The sequence below is a fragment of the Callorhinus ursinus genome, unplaced genomic scaffold, assembly GCF_003265705.2.
Source record: "Callorhinus ursinus isolate GAN/ISIS: 27379988/994484 unplaced genomic scaffold, GSC_fseal_2.0 scaffold6, whole genome shotgun sequence".
NCBI classification, from domain to species: domain Eukaryota; kingdom Metazoa; phylum Chordata; class Mammalia; order Carnivora; family Otariidae; genus Callorhinus; species Callorhinus ursinus.
In genome coordinates this window covers 25,508,494-25,532,997 of record NW_027397068.1, presented here as the reverse complement: position 1 = coordinate 25,532,997, position 24,504 = coordinate 25,508,494, and the positions used below count along the sequence as shown (strand labels likewise).

General features: G+C 41.4%; 1 protein-coding gene and 1 pseudogene across 2 annotated transcripts in view; one reads left to right on the top strand and one right to left on the bottom strand.

The window, feature by feature from the left end:
• The window catches only part of PREP (prolyl endopeptidase), a 114,380-nt gene that overhangs the window by 20,899 nt on the left and 68,977 nt on the right, over positions 1–24,504 (top strand). For both annotated transcript variants that reach the window (XM_025863208.2, XM_025863216.2), the window contains 4 exons: positions 2,623–2,756; positions 3,931–4,061; positions 6,547–6,756; positions 11,289–11,410. In XM_025863208.2, coding sequence (XP_025718993.1) covers positions 2,623–2,756; positions 3,931–4,061; positions 6,547–6,756; positions 11,289–11,410 — 597 coding nt within the window. The remainder of the gene's footprint in view (positions 1–2,622; positions 2,757–3,930; positions 4,062–6,546; positions 6,757–11,288; positions 11,411–24,504) is intronic.
• Positions 9,477–9,543, bottom strand: LOC112819489 (U4 spliceosomal RNA; annotated as a pseudogene).

The following is a 24,504-nucleotide window of genomic DNA, read 5'->3' as shown; positions in this document are numbered from 1 at the left end:
TGGGAGGCCTAGCTGCCCTTCTTCCCGATTGTCTGCTTTTGCTTCACTCACATCCAGAATCAGGCCTAGAGTCTGCCTCTGTCACTGCTACCATGACTGGAATAGAGTACCCTTGACCCTAGAACAATGTAGGAGATGGAGGGGCCCACCCCCACGAGGTCGAAAATTCCCTTGCAATGTTTGACTCTCCCAAACTTAACTACTGATAGCCCACTGTTGGTTGGATGCCTTACTGATAGTGTAAACGGTTGATTAACATGTATTTGTATATTATATGTATTATAGACCGTATTCTTATAGTCAAGTGAGCTAGAGAAAAGAAAAAAGTTATTAAGAAAATCATGAGGAAGAGAAAATACATTTACAGGACTGTAAAAAAAAAAAAAAGCACATACAAGTGGACCTGCATGGTTCAAACCGTGTTGTTCAAGGGTCAACCGTAATCCCACTTCAGTGCTATGGCTAAGTCACTGTGTGACCCTGACCAGCTGACTTCAGTACTGCAGGCCTCCGTTTCCGGGTCTGGGAAGTAGACATGGCATTTCCTTCCATCATGAAGACAGGTAATGCTCTTGCACATGCTTGGGGATCTCCACAAGGCTATCCTTGAGTGTGGCTTCACAGCTAGACACTGATACTGTAACCAAAACAAAAGCCCATTTCCTCAATGACGCTCTTTTTAATGAGGCACAGTGGAATCAGCAAACTTTTTCTTTCTTTTTTTTTTTTAAAGATTTTATTTATTTGACAGAGAGACACAGTGAGAGGGAACACAAGCAGGGGGAGCGGGAGAGGGAGAAGCAGGCTTCCCGCTGAGCAGGGAGCCCGATGTGGGACCTGATCCCAGGACCCTGGGATCATGACCTGAGCCAAAGGCAGACGCTTAATGACTGAGCCACCCAGGCACCCCCCCTTTTTTTTTTAAGATTTTATTTATTTGACAGACACAGCGAGAGAGGGAACATAAGCAGGGGTATTGGGAGAGGGAGACAGCAAACTTTTTCTATAAAGGACCACATATTAAATATTTTAGATGTTGTGAGCCATGTAGGTCTCTGTTAGGTTTTTGTTTTTGTTTTCTGACTCTCAAAATATAAAAACTACTATTAGCTCATGTGTCATAGGAGAGCAGGCCTGGATGAAGTTTGCCAATCCCTAGCGATAGGCAGTTGGAAGTTTATTTCTTTGTGACTCAATACATTTTATTTTCTGTTTGGGTGAAATAAGAAATGTGACCTGTAACAGTTTTATTTTTCTTGAATTGATCCTCTTGCCAAAAAGGTTGTTCATCATTTTAGTCATACTTTCCACTCTTTCTCTCTTGTTTTCACGCACATTTTAAATATTAATGCATTTTAGAACAGCTTTCTCTCAGCACAGAATCATGGTTCTCCAGAGCAGAGTTGGTGGTTTGTGTAGAAGATCCCATTTGAAGACTGTTTTGAGTTAGGATGGGCCCTTGATGATCCATCCAAAAGTAGAGTCTGATAATAATGCATTTGTGTCTGCCACTCAAAATATATTATGTTCTTAATTTCTTGAAGTTTTCTTCTGAGGACTTAACTTGTTTACTTGTTTGTAGACATAGGGTTAAACCTTCAATTGGAATTTAGAGCTGATATATCTATTCTTGTTTCTTTTCTTACTAATAGCCAGACATGAATTATTCTGAGTCCAAGCTTTTATCGTACTAAGAACTTTCTGACTGCTTAGTTACAAATAGGGCATGCTTGGTTACAGTTGATCTTTTGTAAAACCTGCCCCTTACCCTGCCTTTGCTGCCAGGGTCCCCTGACTTCCTGCAGACCATCTCTTGCCCTTCTTCCAAGCCTTTGTTGTAGATATTCTCATTTAATGGCACCCATTCTCCAATTTTTTAAAAAGATTTTATTTATTTATTTGACAGAAAGAGCACAAGCAGGGGGAGCGGCAGACGGAGGGAGAGGGATAAGCAGGCTTCCTGCTGAGCAGGCAGCCCGACACAGGACTTGATCCCAAGACTCTGGGATCATGACCCCAGCCGAAGGCAGACGTTTAACCGACTGTGCCACCCAGGCACTGCCCACCCCTGCCCCCCACCATTCCCCGATTTTTAAAAAAATATTCTTTAGTTTAGAATTTTAGCAAGTTCTCTAAAGTTGACAAGGTAGTGGGTCTTAGAAAGATGGTATGTCAAAAACAAAATTGGTAAAATAGCACCTAGGTATTTATTTCTTTAACTCTGACGGATTGGGGATCACAGGCTGCTGACTAGGAAGAGTGAAACCTTGGCCCAATGTGAAGGTAGTTCACTGACTGCGAGATCTTAGCACAGTAGAGTGTGTCTGTTAAGAGGATAGATTCAAGAGCCAACTCTGCAACTTCCTAGCTGTATGATGTTGGGCAACTTTTCGTCTACTCTGAGACTCAGTTTTCCCATCTGTAACACTGGGCAAATCAAAGAACCTTCTCCATAAGATTATTGTGAGGTCTAGATGAGTTAATAGGACATAGTGCCATGTAAGGACTAGTTAGTGTTTATTGAGGGAGAAACATGCTTTCATGGATACATATCAGTGGATAACACTCCACATGGAAAATTTTATATCTGACTTGCTTTGTCCATTTAAATTTTCCCTATAGGCTTTCGTCGAGGCCCAGAACAAGATTACTGTGCCATTCCTTGAGCAGTGTCCTATCAGAGGTTTATACAAAGAGAGAATGACTGAACTGTATGACTATCCCAAGTATAGTTGCCACTTCAAGAAAGGAAAACGGTATGTGAGATTGCTTTTATTTAATTTTCTTTTTACTTTTCTAATCGAGTGCTTTCTTAAATCTTAAAATATAAATTCTAAATAACTTATTTTATAAAATTAATCCATTATGAAATCAATTCATTTCTGTGCTTGAGTATGGGAATAATGTTTTTTGGTCTATTGTCCATATTCTTAAATCATGATTAAGAAATTTAGTAGAGATATTTCCTAGGAAAGCAAATCTAGATTATAGGATATTATTGTTGTCTTATGGCTAATAATTGGGCTAGGATGATTTGTAGACAGCAGTGGAGATTTGTTTGCCTTTAAAATTTTCTTTGGCTTGCCCTACTAGAAAAGCTTTTATTATATGGATTTCTTTCATCCAAGAATGGAAGTGGGCCAGGAGGTAGCACCTCTTAATTCACGTCTCTTGTTCCTCTCCCTTTCACACCGAGGTAAACTTATTCTCTTATTCTTTTTTTAAATCTCTGTGGAACCACCATCACAAATTTACTTGAGAATTTCTTAGACCCTCCCCTTCTTCTCTCTCTCTCTCTCTCTCTCTCTCTCTCTCACACACACACACACACACACACACACACAGATCAGCAAAGTACAATCTACATGCCTAACCCTTCCTGCCGCTTGTTTTTGTAAATAAAGTTGAAATGGCACACAGACCTGCCCATTCATTTATGTATCAGCCGTAGCTGCTTTTGTACAACCATAGAATTGAGTAATAGCAACAGAGACTCTGTGGCCCACAAAGCCTAAAACATTTGCAGTCTTGCCCAGTACAGAACAGGTTTGCTGACTCTGGCCTAGCGGCCTGTCCAGGGAAGGATCCAGCATTTCATTTTAGAAGATCTGCTTTCTTCTCCATTGAAAAGAAAAAGTTACTGCTTTATTTGATTATCCATTTTAGTTCTAACAAATGAAGCAGTCTTTTTTTGTCCCTATTTAGCTAACACGCAGGATTATGGTAAATTATTCCAATACTTAAAACCATTCAGATATCAAGCTCTCGCTATAGGGAGCGGCTGGAACCTTCCATTCTAGTCCCCGTGTCGCTGGCATGGCCTGTTTGCAAATGGACATTTATCTGTTGTTTTTCTTTTTCTTTTTGCTTTGATTGTACCCCACAAATGGAAAACTCCATGGCTAAATAAAGACCATCTCTGTCCCCCAGGTATTTCTATTTTTACAATACAGGTTTGCAGAACCAACGAGTATTATATGTACAGGATTCCTTAGAAGGTGAAGCCAGAGTGTTCCTCGACCCCAACGTACTGTCTGATGATGGCACGGTGGCGCTCCGAGGTGAGTGCTCCCCGACTGAGCCCACAGGAGTCCCGGGGCCCTCACTTCCGGCTCTGACGTGGGTGCAGTCCCTTCACCTCTGAAATACCGGATAGGATGGGCCGTATTGTAGAACAGACGCATATGCTCTGTCCAGGAGAGCTCATTTTGCGCAGTATCTTCAGTAGGGCAAACATGAGTGGTCACATGTTCTGATAGCATGAAGCAGAACTGGAGAATAATTCACACTGGGCCCAAATTAGCTTCTGGGGCTTCTGAGATATTTAAGTATCATCATCATTGCTTCTCACATCCCTGGGCCCTCTCTGTGTTTAGGAAAAAAAATCTTCTATAAGGAATTTAAGCTCTCTGAAGAATGTTCCAGCTATGAATGTACAACAGGAAAGACCATTTACAAGATCTTTTTTCTTGGTGAGGAGGAAGTGATCAGAGTTTTAAAAATTTAGTTGTATTTTAGAATTGAAAGTAGGAAACCACAGTCTTGTAGAAATTAGACAACTTGATACCCTGTTCCCTGAAGCCGGCAAATTTAAAACCCGAATCAGTAAGTTTGGCCTGTAGTTGCCCTGTATCTCTTAAATAGCTCCAACCTGAGATAACCTCCTCCACAGGCCATGAAGATTACCCTAGGTTTGTGCCATTAGAGCTAGTTCTAAGGAAGGATTTGGCTATTTGCTGGTTCTGTGGTTTAATAATTGTATACTGTGAGAATCGTCTCTTGTTAGGATCTTAGATTTTAGTGAAGTTGGCTCAGCATTTCCCCCAGAGCATCCTCTGTTTTGTAGAGAAAGCACAGGCGAAGGCTCAGCCCTGTGGAGTTGAGTGATTGGAACACTCTAGTCCTGTAATTGATTAGGTGGGAATGCAAGGACCCTATTCCCACAGCCCTGTGTGAAGACTCATTTATAAAGCCACTCAGTCATTTAGTGGTTCTTCCCCTCTTCTTCCCAAGTGGGCTGTGTATGTAAATAGTGATCCTTTATCTGATTCATGTTGAAAGTAATCAGTATTGAAAATAAGATGTCAGCCAGCTAACCAGGGATATTCTTCCACAAATTTGAGTTTGTGGTTGTAAATGAATGTAATAACACCAGTTCTGTGCAGTAATATGCCCTGTGTGGATATCGTTTAACAATAAACCTTTGTTAAAATTAAAGTTTTTGTAACTCATCCAGAAGAACTTCATTATAAGAGGGTCTCTGAAAGTTCATTTCAGTAACTTTTTAACAGAATGCCTGCCACATACGGGTCCTAATAGCTGAAAAGGAAAATCAGACATGGGACCTGGCCTGTCTTTGAGTTTTCTGAAAATGATATAGGGAAGTTATAGTATGGGTAAATATACAGATTCTTTTGGTAGTATATGATTTTTTTTAATACATTTCAAATCAACATTTTTATTTAAATTTTTCCTGAAAATTTTCTAATTATATATACTTTATGTAGAATCAGAAGTATTTTCTCCACATTGCCTTCTAGACTCTTCTCTGTCTTTATATACAGATGAGCCTCAATATTTCATAGCAATTATAAAGGATTAATAAGTAGTTCTTGTGAAATTTTAAACTTAATTACCACTAACAATTTCCATGTAAAACAATAGGAAACCTCTGAAAATAGTTGGGTTTCTGAGTATAATTTTCAACCCCTGGTGAAGTTTAACAGACATTATAAGAGGAAATCTCTAGTGTCCGTGTCTGGTACCAGATGCTATCTATATATACTTTATATTTATAAGAGCCAATATAAACAGAAAATTTCTCAACACACATTCCCTAGTGATTAGAACATTTTGTCATGGACTTAAAGAATTAGACACGCATAACAGTTCACGTCTATGAACGGTGTTGCTTTTCTTTCTTTTTCGTGGTTGCTTTTGGAATATGCTCTGTGTGAGCCTTCATTGCAGCCCTTGGGCTTACCTGGGCTTGTGCTGGTCAGATGGTGTGGACGACGTTAATTCTTGAGTGCCAGCAATGCTCAGAAAATGAGGTTGTAAAGAGTGATTCCAAATAGTTTGGAATCCATCCCAAAAATCACTTAATGGCTTCCATTTAGTTCTGTTACATGGTATGTGTTCATAATCCAGTCATTACTCGAAAAGCAGTTTCCTTATTCTTTTTCCCCTCCTCTTTAGAGTATAAATAAAATATGCTGAAAGTCTCAGATGAGCTCTGCTTTTAACTGAACTGCTCATTGAATTATAGCAATATAAACAGTGGAAGCATCTTAGTGGCATATAATCCAGTACGTTTTTTACAGATGAAGAACCTAAGACCTGGAGAGGTGAGGATGCCTGTCCAGGCTCATGAGGTGAACTCCCGTGAGGCCTGGGCTCAGCCCCCAGAGGTCCTCACGACAGGCTCCCTGCTCCTGCCATTGCACGTGTGGCAGAGAGCGTGTCAGGCAGCACGGAGGGCAGCGGGCAAGGCTAGGGGTCGTCTCCCCGTGTGCACTGTGTGAGAATTTCTCCTGTGTCCCACAGGCTATGCCTTCAGTGAAGACGGGGAGTATTTCGCCTATGGTCTGAGTGCCAGTGGCTCAGACTGGGTGACGATCAAGTTCATGAAGGTTGATGGTGCCAGAGAGCTTCCAGATGTGCTCGAGAGAGTCAAGTTCAGCTGTATGGCATGGACCCATGATGGAAAAGGGATGTTCTATAACTCCTATCCCCAACAAGATGGAAAAAGTGACGGTAAGTGAAGATGGCAGGTGAAGCGCCTTTTTCATGGACTAGAAGTGTGACTTCACATGACTTGAAAAGCTAAACCCTATGTAGAAGTTATTTGGTGTAGAACCAGGTTTCCTCAAAGGGCGCTGTATCCGTTAGCATTGCTGTATGACAGATCGCCCCAAAACTTAGTGTCTCAGAATCATAACCATATTTCTTTTGCTGGAGTCTGTGGGTTGGCCAGGCAGTTCTTCTAGATTAGCTGAGTTCTGTCATGTGTCTGTGTTCTGCTGTGGGTCATTTGGCCGATCTTGGCTTGGCTCTCTCCCATGTCAGGGGCTTTGACTCTGATCGTTGTGATTTCTCATCCTCCAGCAGGCTAGCCCACTTGGTTTGTGTGGCAGCTCAGCAGGATTCCAAGAGGGAGAGTCGAAAGGCACAAGCCTTTTGATACCTGTGCTCGCTGCCGGCACTGCGTCGTGGTGCTGCATTCTGTTGTTGGCCGAAGCAAGTCATGGGGCCAGCCCCTGTTCGAGGGGTGGAGAAGCAGATAGATAGAAGGAACCAGGAAAAACTGGGCCATTATTGCAATCAGTCCTTTACAAATATGTTATATCTGCCAAGGGGTCGTGGAGAAGATGGATTTTTTTTTTCCCATGAAACCGATTTATTTAATGATGTTGAGCGATTATAAAATTTTCCTACTGTGGTGATGGCATCTCTTCCTCTGATTAGAAGTTACAGGGTACTTGGTTGGTTTATCTTGACACTTTTCCCGTTGTGAATTTCTAGGACACACCTTTGTTCTTCTTTTCGGTTATACAAAGGTCCTATTGTGTTCAAGCAGTCTCTTTCCCCCTTCACTCCTCATCTTTCCAGAGAGAAAGGCCCACGTGCCTTGTACCTTGCTGTTGCAAGCTGTCAACAGTCATCGTCTTCTTTCCACAATGGCCTGTAGCATTTTCCTGTTGCCTTGATTGGTCTTTACGGATGGCTTTTACCATCCCTTTGTTGGAGGTTTGGAGCTGAGGTACAGAGGCTCAGTTACTTGTTGGAGGCCTGGAGCTGGTAAGAAGCACAGCTGATCCAGTGCTTTCTGCTACATATGTTAACCCCTTATCATGACCTGCTGTATCTTCCTTGTCTTTAGATGTGCTAGCTTTCTTTTCTGATTTCCCCCAGTTGAATTGGGAATAAGACTATGATTCTTTTCATCTCTTTTGGCTGTTCAGCTTTTGCTGCCTTTTGATTAGACTAGTGCAATACTTTTTTTTTAATTCACCAGTGAACTACAAGAAGAGCTGACTTAAGAGTAGACTTTCTTTTCTAGGATGTTGGCTAAAGAAAAACCTCTGGGCTCTGTACACTGAATTAGCTGCCTGTGTTAAGAGTGGTGCTGAGTTAGAAAATGGCTACTTCAAGTTCTGGGAGACCAAAAAAGTATTTCCCTGGCCATTTCTTGTTAGAGAACAATATTATTATTTTGTAAAAAACATGAAAATTATTATTTAAGCTCCGCTTTCAGTGGCAAAGACAGTAAAGATTAGTTACTATGATTGATTTCAGAAAGATACCATCTGTTCCCAGCTGTAATTTGCTGCCCTCTTGTCGAGAAGACCTCAGCAGCCTCTCAGGTTGTGTGATGGAAGGACTTACCAATGAGGCCAAGCAATTCTGACCATGTGCTTCCCGGAAAACCCATTGAAAATCACCAAGTGCTGTAAAGCTTTCTTTTATATTGTGGTGTTATCTTACTTCTTTCTCATCATTCTGAAAGCTTAGTACCTTTTTATAATAAAAAAAAAAAGAATAGTTCAATCTCATAACATCTTCCAAAATCAATTACTTCCAGGGTGATACCCAACCAATACTTAACATTAAAAAAAAAGGGGAGGAGAGAGTTTATCTTTTAGAGCATTTTTAGGTTCACAGCAAAATTGAATAGAAAGTACAGAGATTTCCCGTACAGCCCCTACCCCCACACATGCAGAGCCTCCCCTATTATCAACATCCCTCACTGGAGTAGGTACAATCGACGAACCTCCATTGATACATCATGATCACCCAAAGTGCAGAGCTCACGTTCGAGCTCGCTCTTAGTGTTGTATAGTCCACGAGTTTAGGCAAACGTGGAATGCTGTGTATCCACCATTGTAGCGTCATACGGAGTTTGACCACCCTCAGAGTCCTCACCCGTTCCTCCTCCCTGTCCACCAGCCTCTGACAACCCCTGATCTCCCTCCAGTCTCCATAGCTTTGCCTTTCCCCAAATGTCATAGTTGGAATCATACACTATGTAGCCTTCTTAGATTGGCTTCTTTCACTTGGTGATATGCCTGTCTTTTCATGGCTTGATAATCCATTTCTTATTAGCATTGGATAGGATCCCTTGGTCGAGATATAGCACGGTTTCTTTATCCTTTCACCTATTTTTAAATCCATTCAGCTATTGAAGGATATCTTGGTAGCATCCAAGATTTGGCAGTTATGAATAAAGCCACTATAAATATCTGTGTGCCAGGGTTTGTGTGGACATAAATTTTCAAATACTTGGGGTAAATACCAAGGAGAGTGATTGCTGGATTGTATTATATTGTAAGAATATGTTTAGTTTTGTAAAAAACTGCAAAACTGTCTTCCAAAGTGACTGTACTAGTTTGCATTCCCACCAGCAATGAATAGGAGGTCCTGTTGCTCCACATCCTCATCAGCATTTGGTGTTGCTATTGTTCTGGATTTTGTCCATTCTATTAGCAATAATCGCGCCTCGGATAAACCTCATTGGCTACGATACTGCCACTGCGCAAAGCTGGATTTTGTCCATTCTAATAGGAGTACACTGGTATATTATTGTTTTAATTTGCATTTCCTTGGTGACATATGATGTGGACCATCTTTTCATATGCTTCTTTGCCATCTGCGTATCATTTTTTTTTCTTTTTAGAGAGAGAAAGCGCAAAACGCACAGGGGAGGGGCAGAGGGAGAGAGAGAACCCCAAGCAGTCTCCACAGTCAGCCGTGCAAAGCCCGCCGCAGGGCTTGATCTCACCACCCTGGGATCATGACCTGAGCCGGAATCAAGAGTCGGACGCTTAACCGACTGGCTGCCCAGGCGCCCCTGCTTTAGTGAGGTTTCCGTTAAGGTCTTTGGCCCATTTTTTAATAGGGTTGTTTGTTTTCTTTCTTTCTTTCTTTTTTTTTTTTTTTTGAGTTTCAAGAGTTCTTTGTAAATTTTGGGTAACAGTCCTTTATCAGATATGTCTTCTGCAGATATTCTCTCCCAGTCTGTGAATTGTCCTATTCTCTTGACAGTGTCTTTCACAGAGCAGAATTTGTTTATTTTAATGAAGTACAGCTTATTAGTTCTTTCTTTCATGGATCATACCTTTGACATTGTATCTAAAAAGTCATTGCCAAACCCAAGGTCATCCTGATTTTCTCATGTTATCTTTTAGGAATTTTACAGTTTTGCATTTACATTTAGGTTTATGGTCCATTTTGAGTTAATTTTTTTTGAAGGGTACAGTCTATGTCTAGATTCATTTTTCTGCATGTGGCTGTCTAGTTGTTCCAGCACCGTTTGCTGAAAAGGCCGTCTTTGCTCCTCTGGATTGCCTTCACTCCTTTGTCAAAGACCAGTTGACTGTATTTACGGAGGTCCTTTCTGGGCTCTCTACTCTGCTCCATTGATTTACCTCTGTTCTTTTACCAATACCACACTGTTTTGATTACTTACAGTAGATCTTGAAGTCAGGTAATGTCAGTCCTCCAACTTTGTTCTTTTCCTTCAATATTGTGTTGGCCATTTTGGGTTTTTTTCTCTTTCCATATAAACTTTAGGATCAACTCATCGATATCCACAAAATAACTTGCTGGGATTTTTATTGGAATTAAACTGCATCTATAGATAAGTGGGGAAGAATTGACATGACAATATTGAGTATTCCTGTCCGTAAACATGGAGCATCTCCATTTATTTAATTCTTTTTTGATTTCTTTCATCAGTTTTGTAGTTTTTCTCATATAAGTCTTATACATATTTTATTAGAAATGTACCTAAGCATTTAATTTTGGGGGTACTAATGTAAATGGTATTGTGGTTTTTTAAAAAAATTTTTTTATTGAGCTATAATCAACATAGAACATTAAATTCGGTGTACAACCTAATGATTCAATATTTGTATATATTATGAAACAATCACCGCACAAGTCTCCATCACATCACCGGACATAGTTATAGATTTGTTTTCTGTGATGAGAACTTTTAGCATCTTCTCTCTTAGCAACTTTTAAATATGCAGTACAGTATCATTAACTATTACTAACTATGGTCACCATGTTATATATTACATCCTTAATGATACTATATTTTTAATTTCAAACGCCACTTATTCATTGCTGGTATACAGGAAAGCAGTTAACTTTTGCATATTAACTTTGTATCCTACAACCAGGTAATTAACTTTTTAAACGCTCCTAGCATTGTGCAATATGGGTGGAATAGATTTTCTTAAAATTGCCAACTGCACTTCAGTATACATTTTTAACTCCTTCAGGTACAGAGACATCCACCAATCTCCATCAAAAGCTCTGTTACCATGTGTTGGGAACTGATCAGTCAGAAGATATTTTGTGTGCTGAGTTTCCTGATGAGCCTAAGTGGATGGGTGGAGCTGAGGTATGGTACTTCTGTGAGATTGTCCCACAAACACGATGTCACATGGATTGTGCATGTGGATATTCTCGTTGTGTGATCTTTATGGATGTGCAAAGTCCTGTGAGTGAATATTCTTTTGTTAAAAATATTGGTATTCAAATTGACTCTTAATAGTGAAGGTGATGATAAACTTTTAACTGCAATTTCAACATAAAACCCTTAATACAAAATAATACATGCTTATGGTAAAAAAAAAAAAAAAAGTGAAAGCACAGTATCACATAAAGCAAAATGTGAACATTTTGAAATTCAGAATCTTACGTCTCAGAGGTGAGGAAAGTATCCTTCCAAAAAATTTTCCTTGTGTAAGAATGTGAGGGGAGAGAGAGTATATGCTTTCCTTTTTTTAACACAGCTTTCCTCTTTGTGCATATTGTTCACTTGTTTTGACATTAAATGTGCATTTTCATACATTTTCCCATCTGATGGAAGGTCAGGTATTCCTCGGGAGTCTTGACCATAACCAAACTGTATTTGAAGTCTTTGCAGTTACTGGCCCAGATTTTATTCTGTATCTTGAGAATCAAATGTGAAAAGACTTAGAGGTACTTGGAGTAAAAATTTAACTCTTGTTAGTTCATTTCTGGGTACTGAGAAATATTTTTTAAAGAAAAGCATTCTGAATGTTTTGATATAGGTGGGCTCGTGGCCCATTTCTTAGTGGGAATGAGAAATCCACTAGAAAGTCTTTAGCTCATGGAGCCACTTACTTAGAACTTTGGTAAAAAAGGAACATTTGATATTTGAACTTGGGCTCCTGGGTCTGGTTCACTGGGGGATAGAATAGTAACCCATAGTATTTTAGTTGATGTGCATTGATGTACCTTATTCCAGATTGTCCTTATAGTTATTTATTTGGTTTCCCTAGACCAGGGGTTGGCAAACTACTGCCTGCCTTCAGGCCACATCTGGCCTGCTGTCAGCTTTAGTAAATAAAGCTTCATCAGAACACAGCCACACTGTTTGTTTCGTATTGTCTGGGGCTGCTTTCAGACTGCAATATCAGGGTTGAGTCACTGCAAAAGGCTCCATGGCCCACAAAGCTGAAAATACTTACTTTCTGGCCCTTAATAGAAAAAATTTGCTAGGCTTTAATGCGGTGTATTAAAGGTGAATTTATAGGACTTTTATGACCTGAGATTGTATCCTTTTTTTCATGCTTTTTCCTTCTCACTGAAGTGCCCCCCCCAGCCCATGAGCTTTCCTTGTGTAGTTACTGTTGTCATTTTCTCACCTATTTGTTTTTAATGGCTTTTCTGACTCTATTTGTAGATTGTTTCTACTGTTTCCTTCTTAGTTCAGCTTCTTCTCCTACCTAAGTCTTCTGGTTACTATGGATAATAAGTGTTGGTTTATAAAATAATATTTTATTTTTTTACTGTCATTTTTACTGTCATCTGAGTGAAACATTAAGGAAGATGAATATGCTACCAAACAATGTTTTAATGTCAGATCATGTGTTTCTCTTTATCCTTTTGGAGGGAAGGTATTGATGGGGAAAGCCTAAAATAGTATATTTTAATTAATCAATTTTATTCCCCCAGGATTCTTCATAAAATAAAAGACATTCCTAGAGAAGTTTTTATACTTCAAAGCTAATAATTTCATTACAGCAGACCTATTTTAATCAAGGTAAATGTATTTGGTTGATATAGTAACATGGGTACTGAAAATAAATGCCAGAATATTTATATAATTTAGCACATTTGTCTAAAAGGAAACAAGCTTTATAGTAGAACATGCGAGCAGCTCAGGTTGCTTGGATCTCTCTTAGTGTTTGGTTGAAGCAGTTAGGTTTTTGGTTTGTTTTTTTTTTTCCTTTACCTTTAAATTGTGGTAAAATATACATAACAAAATATACTGGTTTAATCATTTTTAAGTATAGAGTTAAGTGGCATTAAGAACACTGACATTATTGTGCAACTATCAGCACCATATATCTCCAAAACTTTTTTCATCTTGCAAAACTGAAACTGTCCCCATTAAGCAGTAACTCCCCATCTCCCCTGCTCCCCCCCACTCCCTGGCAACCATCCTTCTCTTTTCTGTCTCTCTGTGTTGGACTATTCTAGGTACCTCGTATAAATGTCATCATACAGTAGTTGTCCTTTTGTGACTGGCTGTTTAACTTAGCGTAAAGTCCTCAGGTTCATCCGTGTTGTAGCATGTGTCAGAATCTCCTTCCTTTTTATAGTTGAATAATATTCCATTGTGGATATACACCACATTTTATTCCTTCATCTGTTGATGGACAGATTCCTTCATCTGTTGATGTTGGTGTGTTTCCGTAGCATTATTGTGAGCAGTTTTTTAAAATACAGTGAAGGGCGCCTGGGTGGCTCAGTCATTTAAGCATCCGATTCTTGATTTTTGGCTCAGGTCATGATCTCAGGGTCGTGAGATCGAGCCCCGTGTTGGGCTCCTCACTGGGTGTGGAGTCTGCTTGAGATTCTCACCCTCCATTTCCCCTTCCACCCCTACTCGCTTGCTCATGCTCTCTCTCAAAAAAATAAATAAAAAAATATAGTGGAGATATATATGTATTTAACATATGTACATTCAATTCTACTAGGAAAGTGAAAAGAAAAGCAGATTTAAGTAGTTGATGTGATCCTTCTACCATTCATTAAAAAGATGTTCACTCTATGTAAATTGTCTCATATAATCTTGACCAAAGCCTCAAAAAGGAGGTGATCATTCCATTGCATGGACAAAGTGAAATGCCTGCCAGCGAGATTAACTTGCAAGCCCATGGCTGGAACTGCCTGCTGAGTGTGTTAGACCCCACAGCCTGTGTCTTCCTAACCATGTGCACTCAGCCTCTCTGGCCCAAAGGAAAGAAGTCTTGCAGAAACGGCAGCAAAGACTGTTGAAAGGATGGCAGTAATGGAAGGGATGCATCTGTACTGCAAAGAAGTAGTAAAGTTGTTAAAAAACTAAAGGGATGTAGATGGCGGGTCCTAAGGAACTTTGTATTGGATCAGAGCCTAACAGTGAATGATGCAGAGGAGGTCTACGAAAACCAGCAGGCTTGGTAAGCGCAGACTGGGTGTAGTCTTCCCTGAAGCTGTAGTCCAGCTATTTGGATGGTCTTGTTACAGCGGGTGACAGACACCCACCAGGTGCCCGGTTGGTCACTTCATGACCATGCTCTTGATGCGTGGTATTTTTCAGGTAGTTGCTTTGGGGATCATCATTTTGGACCCAGTATTTTGTTAATACCTTTACCACTTGAACAGTGACTGAATGGAAAGCTAGTGTTACAGTGATGGTGTACTATCACAGAAATTTGGAGATTTTATCCTGGTCTTGTCAGTGCAGCCTTGGACGCTTCATTTCCCCTGGGGCTTTTTCAGCTCTGAAAGTCTGTGGACAGAGGCTTCAGCACAACATCTCACCAGACCCTGACGCAGGCTTCCTGGGTGAGGAGGTAGCTGCTGGATGTGAGAGCAGCTTGGGCTTTGTGGGTGTGGTTGGAGGGGCCTTTGGGGTGGGCGGCCGGCTGAGCTTGTGGATGTGTGTGGATTTCTCCAGCAAGCTGCCATACTCCTCCCTTTGGGCTGCTGCAGTCCAGGTTCATTGAGGACTGCTCTTTGAATCCTAGACACTGTCTCCTTATGACTCCTGTTCCTTCATAGATGCCTCCTCTGCCTTCCTGCATGGACAGATCTTCTTGCCTCGAGCAGTCCATCATGTACAACCAGGAAGCAGCTTTAGTGTTTCCATCATTGCCCGTGACACCATCTGCCCCCAGGATGACTGACTTCCATCTGGCAGAACCCATAGCTTTCGGGACGTTTTGGGGTATTAGAACTGTTACGAAGGATCCATTGCAGTCCAAAGCAAAATATTAGTCTCTCCAATTTACATGCTTCTTCCCTCTGCCCAGCTCCTGTTTGGTGAGCACATGGGGAATAGGGACTACTCAACCCCCTGGTTGGTGGTTTACTTATTTTTTTCCATACAAAGACTTTATTCAAGATACCCTCAAACTAGCACAGCCCAAATACCCATTATCAAGTGCATGAATGAATGAATTGTACATCTCTACAATAGAATAGTACTACTCAGCAGTAAAAAGGAACAAACTGTTGATATATTCAACAACAGGGATGAATCTCAAAATGATTATGCTCAGTGAAAGCCAGAAGAAAGGAGTACACAGGAGTACAGAGTGTTTGATTCCATTTATAGAACACTCTGGAAAATGCAGACTAGTCTATAATGGCACAAAACAGATCAGTGGTTGCTTGGGGACAGGGCTGGGGAACAGGAGGGAGGGGATATGAAGGGGCAGGAGGAAACTCTGGAGGATGATCAGACTGGGGCACGGGAATTGACGTTTTCCAGGTGAGGCCATTCTGAGCAATGACAGCATCTCCAGTTCTCTCCCCTCGGTTATTCATCGGGGACTAGTTTCTCCAGCGACCTTGCAGGGAGGAGGAGCTGGAGGAGGGGAACGGGGTTCTTGCTCCTCCAGAGCTTTTTGTCGGTGTCTGGTTGCCACCATCTGCTTGCAGCCATGACCGGTATCTTGGTGCCGGCTGCATTGTGGCATCTTTTTGTAGTGAGATACCCTCCATTCTGGGAACCTGTGTGCTGTTCTCTGCGGTGGATGATAAACTCTGGCTCACATTTGTGTTGCCTTCCAAGACTTCTGCTCCCAGCAGGATCTCCTCCATAGCTCCCCTCTTCCATCCTTTTTTCTGCCAGGACCTTTCAAGATGACTGGAGGGAGGCTACCTTCCCGGTGTCTCTTGTTCTGAGGGAAACGACCTCCATGGGTTGTTCCATCCTGGAAGGGCGGGTGCTGGTCACCGCTGCTCTCCTCACCTGCCAGCCAGGGCCTCCTCTCTCAGTCTCTGCAGCTCCCTCATGCCCCTGGGGTAACATGAGACCTGTCTAGCATTGGGCTTAGAGGGACAGTGGTGTCAATTACTTAACACAGACTATAAGGCTTTACCTAGAAGGCAGGATTGTGGGAGAATAGAAATTGTTTTTAAAAGAATCTACTAGATCAAAAAAAAAAAAATTCCCTTTATTTTGAAGTAATTCCCAGAGCATTTGGAGGGGGGACGGTTGGAAACAAGGAGATCAAGTATTTTGAGGCACTTTTCCCAGCAGAGGGTGCTCTAGAATGAAGATTCTGAAAATGTGTCAAGTACCTTTAGAAAGGACTAAGGGGAACATGCCCAGCCTCTTTGTCACTGTCTAGCTGAATTCTATATTGAGAACCTAATTCTGTCATAACCAAGTCTTGAAAAAGGGGCTTCTTTTTTACAAAGGTAATCCTAATCTTGATGTTTATCATGTATCTCTATAGCCATTTTTATATGTCCACTTGTGATCCCTAATTGTTCAAGTATGTGTATATTTGTGTAGACGTTTATATATTATATGTATATATTAACATGTAAAATCACTGCCTGGTGCTTGACTCCGTGGGCACGCAGTGAGCGTTAGTTTCCTCCCCCTCCCTGTGCTGAGGTTCGTGTACGTGAAGACCCTCGAGGCCTGGTGTGCACCCAGCTTTGCCTCACGAAGCGTAGACGGTCTAGGTGTCTAGGTGTCCCTCAGGGATTCCACCTCACCTGCCCCTCACTCGCTGGAAAGCGTTGGCTTGGAGCAGTCATTGTTCAGCCCTCTTCCTGGTCAGCATACTTCATGCATCTATTCCCCGGGGGCCCAGGAAGCCATTGGCTTGGTGCACCCCAGTGCTAGGGCCAGGCGATCCTCGGGAGCACAGACCGGCGGGCTCTGGCCCTTTGGAAGATGTTCTTGTTGTAGTCAACTCTTCTATTTATAAACACTTTACAATATTGCCAAGGGGCTTGGTGCTCATGACACAACTTCCATCATGTTCCGTTTGTCTGTCATTTTAAAGACACTTTGTCCTCCTGACCTGAGCAGGCGGCTGCCAGCATGTTATTGGTGAGTCTCTTATTTCCTTGTGCTGTGCCGGAGAGCCTGTACTTTCCCCCCAACTCCCAGAGCGGCTGAGTGGTTGTCTTTCTGTTGGTCGCGGGGTGGATTCCCAACCGGACTGTGCGTGTCCGTGGCTCATCACCCGTGTCCTCTCTCTCATCAGCACCGCAGGGCGTGATAATATCCATCATGTTGATTAGTAGCGTGCGGGAAAATCCCAGCACATGGTGGGGAAGAAAAGTCAGGAAGCCACACAACAGACCAGAATTTGAGTAAAGCTAGAAAGCAGTGCCGCTCTGTATACGTGGAACAGCTCCTGACAGTAGAGAGTTGGTTTTGGTAGTAGTAGGGTTGGGGTTGCTGCTCAGTCACTTCTCGCCTGACCCCTCTTGGTCAGTAAGGGAGAAAAGAAAACAAACCGTAGATTCTTAGACAACCCAGCTGCTCTGCCAGAGAAGCAACAGTCACGGCTCTGTCATGTGAAGACCTATGTTACTCGTTTCACTTTGAATGCGGGTTTCTTTTCCCTCCCTAAAATTTTCTGGCATACTGAGGAAGGAACACATCATATAGGATTTGGGTCGATTTCTGTTTTCGCCCACTGCTGTAGGACCACACCGTATTGGGAAAGCTGCGTGCTCTGTTGAATGACGACCTGATGGGAGATGTTTATGCTAACACACATCACATGAGCCTATGACTTAACCTGTCCGTGTGTACTACGCTACTCCTGTTATACAAATCCATAGAGTCCCGTTAGTGAGAAGCCATCATTGTAGGTGATTCGTTTGACCTTTAAAAGTTTTCCCAGATTAAGTTTTGGAAACATACTTAATATTAAAGAGATGATGTTGTGATTCACTACTATTATGAAAGGAATCCAAAAGAGACCATGAAATAAAATTGATAAAGTTTCCTGCTCTGAGAGGAACATGATTAACTCCCAAAGCTATTAAAACCCATTTTCATTCCTTCTGTTAATGTTCCAGACAATTTTAAGTCTCACTGCTTTTTAGGATACTTTTTTTAATATACACAATTCTTTTGTCATAATATGTAAAAGGAATACTTTCCTCAATTTGAAAAAGTGCATGTAGCTTCAAATTATGAAAAAAAAAAAAAAACTTCATTCACTTCGTGTTGTATTCCAAGTGGAAATTAGTATATGTACCAAAGAAATTTCATGTCTGTGGAGATTTGGTTATTAACGCAAGACCACATGACTGGGGCTCAGTAGCTCTCACATAAAATAGCTTATGAGCTGTTCTTTGAAAATGATAATATGTTTGGGGCGCCTCAGTGGCTCAGTTGGTTAAGTGTCTGCCTTCGGCTCAGGTCATGGGATCCAGCCCTGTGTTGGGCTCCCTGCTCAGCGAGGAGCCTGCTTCTCTCTCCCTGTCAAATAAATCAAATCTTTTTTAAGAAAAGAAAAATAATATGTTTGATGAAAGTCCACATCATTATACACACACACACACATATAAATATTGGCTATGTGTCTTTGTTTTGAAAAACACCTTTGGAGGGGCACCTGGGTGGCTCAGTTAGTTAAGCATCTACCTTTGGCTCAGGTCATGATCCCAGGGTCCTGGGAAAGAATCCCACATCGGGCTCCTTGCTCAGTGGGGTGTCTCCTTCTCTCTCTGCCTTTCACCCCACTCTCTCTCTCATGCTTTCTCTTTCAAATAAGTAAAATCTTTAAAAAAAAAAAAAGAAAACACCTTTGTAGATAAATGATTGGGAGTTTACAACATTAAGTGATCTTCTGTTCATTTTCTCTTAACATGAGATGCATAAAGAAAAGTTAGTTGATTCAGGTCATTTAGGAAGCCCAACTGTTCTTATTGTATAGTATTGAGACTGAGAATAGCCAAATTCAATGAATTTAATATTTTTATAATGCTACTAATAGTGATAACAACATAGGTTTATTGTTTAAAATAAACTACAAAGATCCCATTTTCCAGAAAAACTGCTAATATTGTCATATTCTATTTCACACTCATTTCTGTAAATTCATTTAAAAAAAAAACGGATGATAAAGCTGATAACATCTTATAAATATGGAGCAGCCATGATCCAGACTCTGGTCTGAATGGATCACTGTCACACCTATGTGAGGCATTGACTAAAGACATTTGATAAAAACATATTATTTGGGACTAGATTCCCCTGAGGTGTGTTCCAGTTGCTGCTTATCTTTTTAAATTCTGTGGTGTTATGGCTCTTGGGTTTGTAGAGGTTATATCCTAGATGTGCTGAATCATGTGAATTTTGTGTTTGTTGGAGCAGCATATGTGAACCTAACAGAATAAAGTACAAAATACATACTCCATCTTACAGTTTGAGGTCTGTCAGGGTTTCCTTATGTCATCACTTCAGTGTAGCGTAATACCACAATTACACTACTAAAATTTCTTAGTGAATTAATGTGGCTTCTTTAATGAAAGTATAAAGTCTGATAACCCCATACCTTATGCCCTTTTGGTAAGTGTCAGTGAGTATGGCAGCCAGTTCCTGGATCCCCTCTTCAAAAACAGAAGCCAACACTTACGAAGGTTTTTTCCAGTAGCACAAAATATGCCAAGCTGAGAAACCACAAAGGCTAGATGGTAGCACTTCTTTCCACACTCCTCTGGCCTCCTTTTGGGGGAGTTTTCCTCAATCAGGGCTTCTCAGTGGCTAGAGATGAGGGAGGTTGGGAGTTCTCAGCCTCACCGATTCATAGTCCTGAGGCACATTCTTACGTAAGCACCTTATCCGCAGTCAGGTTGTTATCTGCTGACTCTTGTTTCATTTCTAGAGGATGAACTAGGAGAAGCGCATTGTTTGTTGGGCCTGCCCCGAAGACTGCGTGGAAGCATAGTAGTCGTGGGCTGTGCCAGGTTACACACTGCGTGTGCACAGGGTATTGTGATGCTTTGCATGCTGTCACAGGTCAGGGTCCTTGGAAAGCGGGCCTGGAAGTTGAATGGCAGTGCTTTCAGAACCTGTGCTGGGAGTGAGGGCAGAGAGGAAGGAGTTGAACTGTCATGAGGTCATTACAAACACCTCAGCCAGTCCCATAGCGAGCTCTCAGGCTGGGTTGGCCTTCATTTTCCTGACTGGGGGCTTTATACCCTTGAGTTAATCAGTCATTACATGTTGGAAGAACCCGAAAGGATTTGTGACCTTGGGAGAGGCGGTTCTCTCTGACCTGGGGACAGGCCTGGCGGTTCTCAGCCGAGCACTGCCCTCCCCTGGCTCCCGGCAGACCACGGCGGCCACCGCGTATGCTGCCGTCCCCTGGCAGGCTGTACGCTTGAGAGTGAATATAGGTTAGCTCACGCGTATGTCAGCATAGTTCTGGGAACCAGATAGCTACACCCCCTGTAGCAGTTGTAAGAAGGGAAAATTCAAGCAACCATTTTGAGAGGAATTCTCCATCTCTTTTAAAATCACTTAAGGACCATCCCTCCCCCAAAGCCTTCTCAGAGCTCACTCTTCCTCTACCTCCCCTCCCTGTTAGCCGCCCTTCTCTGCACTCCCTTCATACTTTGCACTTCTCGCTATTAATGTTCTATAATGTTCATCTGTGTGCACGTGCGTGTCCATCTCTCTCTCCCATCTGAGCATGAGCTCTTCGAGGCCCTGTGCTATTGATCTGTGTGTTTCAGAACCTGGTTCAGCAGTGGCCGGCTCTCAGTAAATGTTGGCTAAATAAACGGCCTCCGCCCCGACTCCCTGAATAGTGGCTGGCTGTGTTTGATGGCATATGTTAAATCATGTCCTGTTAAAACCAGCCATTGTGGTGACGGTAGCCGTGTCCAGCCCTACCCGCCCCAGAAGCAAGGGAGCTGGGGCTGGGGCAGCTTTTGCATTTGTTTCTCTCTGTTGAGGTTCGCCTGTTATGGATAATGAAAGGTTAAATGGGTAAAGAATGGTTATTTATGAGTAAATAAAGAATGAGAGCTTTAAGGGGCTCCTGGGTGCCTCAGTCGGTTAAGCATCTGCCTTCGGCTCAGGTCATGATCCCGGGGTCCTGGGATCGAGCCCCACATCGGGCTCCCTGCTCAGGGGGGAGTCTGCTTCTCCCTCTCCCTCTGCCTCCCCCCCCCCATGCTCTCTCTCTTTTTCTCTCTCAAATAAATAAATAAAATCTTAAAAAAAAAAAAGATAGCTTTCATCCCTGTTGGTATTGTTTGGAATGCAGTTACTGGATTTCATATCCACAAATGTAAATACTCGATTTACAGTAATTCTTAGAATTTTTTTGTTAATATTTATTTACATAAAAGGTAGATTTTCATGAAATAAGATCATTTTGACTTAAGGAAAATTTGTCTAAAAAATATAGACATAAAGTAGAAGAAAGCTGTGAAAAGCACAGATTTAAGAATTACATCTTTTATAATTGGTCAGACTAGTATTATTCCAACCTTGTTGCAATAAGTCAGTGCTTTTGAATCAGATTAATTGCTTCCAGAGAACACAGTTATTCTAGCTGATATCATATTGTTTAAAGAAAAAAAATAATATTTTGTGAACGGGAATTTATAGTGTTTCATGAAGGCCTGATGGGGCCCTTGGCTCACCTGTTTATCTGTTTTCTTTTTATCTGGAATTTACAAAAGTTACTTAAAATTTTTTTTTATTTATTTGTCAGAGAGAGAGAGCACAAGCAGGGGCAGCAGCAGAGGGAGAGGGAGAAGCAGGCTCCCCACTGAGCAAGGAGCCTGATGCGGGACTCGATCCCAGGACCCTGGGATCATGACCTGAGCCAAAGGCAAATGCTTAACCAACTGAGCCACCCAGGAACCCCAGAAAAGTCACTTTTTTTTCTATTGAGATGCAAGTGTCCTCCTCATCAACAGTATTTTTCTCTCCTCCTCCCAGTGATTTCCAAAATTCATTTTTAAATTGCCTTTAAATAGTCTGAATGTAAAGCTGTGGTTAATAAATGAACATTGTTACAATTTTAGTGGAAGAAGATGTATTTCTAACCTGTGTATTTTAGGACAGCAATGACACTTATAAATGATTTTGAAATCTGAGACTTTGAGCATTTGAAAATTCAGAGTTGTTTACAGTTTAGCAAATTTGCTTGGTGGCTATGGAACATCACTGGGTTGTGATGAAGAGAGCTACAGTGAAAAAGACAGACTTAATTGGCATCCCGACCAGCAATGTACCTTGGGACTTCATGCCTTAGATTAAATATAAACTGCTACAATATTTAATCCAGCCAGAAATGCTGAGAAAAACTCATTAGACGTGCTCAAGACAACTGACATCGAAGGTTTGGTGTGGTTCTTGCAGTGAGTTTTACAGCCTTGTTTTTCCATCAGCTGAATCACTACAACTGAATTAACCATCATTTATTATCAATATAGCATGACTTTAAACACTAAGCTATAAAAATTCCATCTTCATTTAAAGGATAAGAGAACAAAACTCTGAAGTATTAATGAGGCTGCTTTTCATTACATTTGATGAAGTTATGATTGTAAGGTTGCTTGACGATATTCATATAGGATCAATTAAAAATAAGGTGGAACTGAAATTCTAGACATGAGTTTATTAACTATGTGTATGAAAAGCTTAAGGAATACATATGAAAGCCTAGAAATAGGATAGGGGCGCCTGGGTGGCTCAGTCGGTTAAGCGTCTGCCTTCAGCTCAGGTCATGATCCCAGGGTCCTGGGATCGTGCCCCGTGTTGGGCTCCCTGCTCCGCGGGAAGCCTGCTTCTCCCTCTGCCACTCCTCCTGCTTGTGTTCCCTCTCTGTCTGTGTCTCTCTCTCTCAAATAAATAAATAAAATCTTTAAAAATAAAATAAAATAAAATTCACCTTTTGGGTGCCTGGGTGGCTCAGTTGGTTAAGCGACTGCCTTCGGCTCAGGTCATGATCCTGGAGTCCTGGGATCGAGTCCCACATCGGGCTCCTTGCTCAGCAGGGAGTCTGCTTCTCCCTCTGACCCTCTTCCCTCTCATGCTCTCTCTCTCTCAAATAAATAAATAAAATCTTTAATAAAAAAAAAAGCCTAGAAATAGGATATATATAACTCCCAAAGCAGTCAAAGAAGGGACAATGTTTATAAAGAAATTTATAATGCAGTACCAAGAGGAAAGAAGGGGAAACTTCCAGGTGAATAGAATACTTGAAATAAGAAAATGGAAGCCAGTACATCAGCAATAACAATTAATGGAAATGGAATATAGATTCTTAGGTCGGATTTTTTAAACTCAGTCAAGTCTAATGTTATTTGCAAGAGACTCACTTAACATTATGACAAGTAAGTTGGGAATACAGTGATGATGGGAATGGAGAAAAGAATTAATGGAAATCAGAAGTTTATAATAGGATTCTCCAAAACCATTTGATGATCTTTGAAAAGACTTTAAGGAGCCTAGCAAAAGATGGAAGAGAGAGAATGCACCTGCAGCATTAGACATTATGTGTAGTTTGTGGCAAAAACCCATACAGCGAAATATGGTTCATGTTTGTTAAGGGAAACTGCTTCAGAACTCAAAAAAATTTCACCAGGAAAGAGCGGCCAAATTAAACAGGACTTTCTAGAATCTTTGATAAAACTATAACTTACTTGGAATCCCCCTTCTGTTTCTCAAGTACAGATTATCTCTGTGCTTTAGAACAGTTTTTTTCTGAGAAAGGTGTTCAACTTACAACATCCAGTGTGCTGCCAGGTATTCAACAATGCTGGGCACTTTAGACATGCATAGTCATTATGATTAATTTATAAATGCAAAAGAACCTGACTGAAACAGCTGGTCTACCAAAATGAACCTGTAGATAGAAAGTGAATGGACATTTTCGGAGAGCTGGAGTCTAATTCGTACAAATCTAAGCACTTGCTGCTGCTGGGAGGTAAAATCTGAGGTATTCCATGCTCAGACACTCTTGTCTAGATGACATTTAGCTCAGTATCATCACATTGCACTGATAGAAGGAATTCAGTATATGTGGGCTTGATGAGAGCAGTGCAGCAAGTCAGAGTGAATGTTTGACAGTTTCACCTCTGCATAAGAGAAGAGAAGCATGCTCCAAAGGCTGCAGGTAGTTCACAGAAGTTTTATTGGAATAGAAAACAGAAACAGTAAAAATGCCTTACTGTGTAATGAGATGGAAG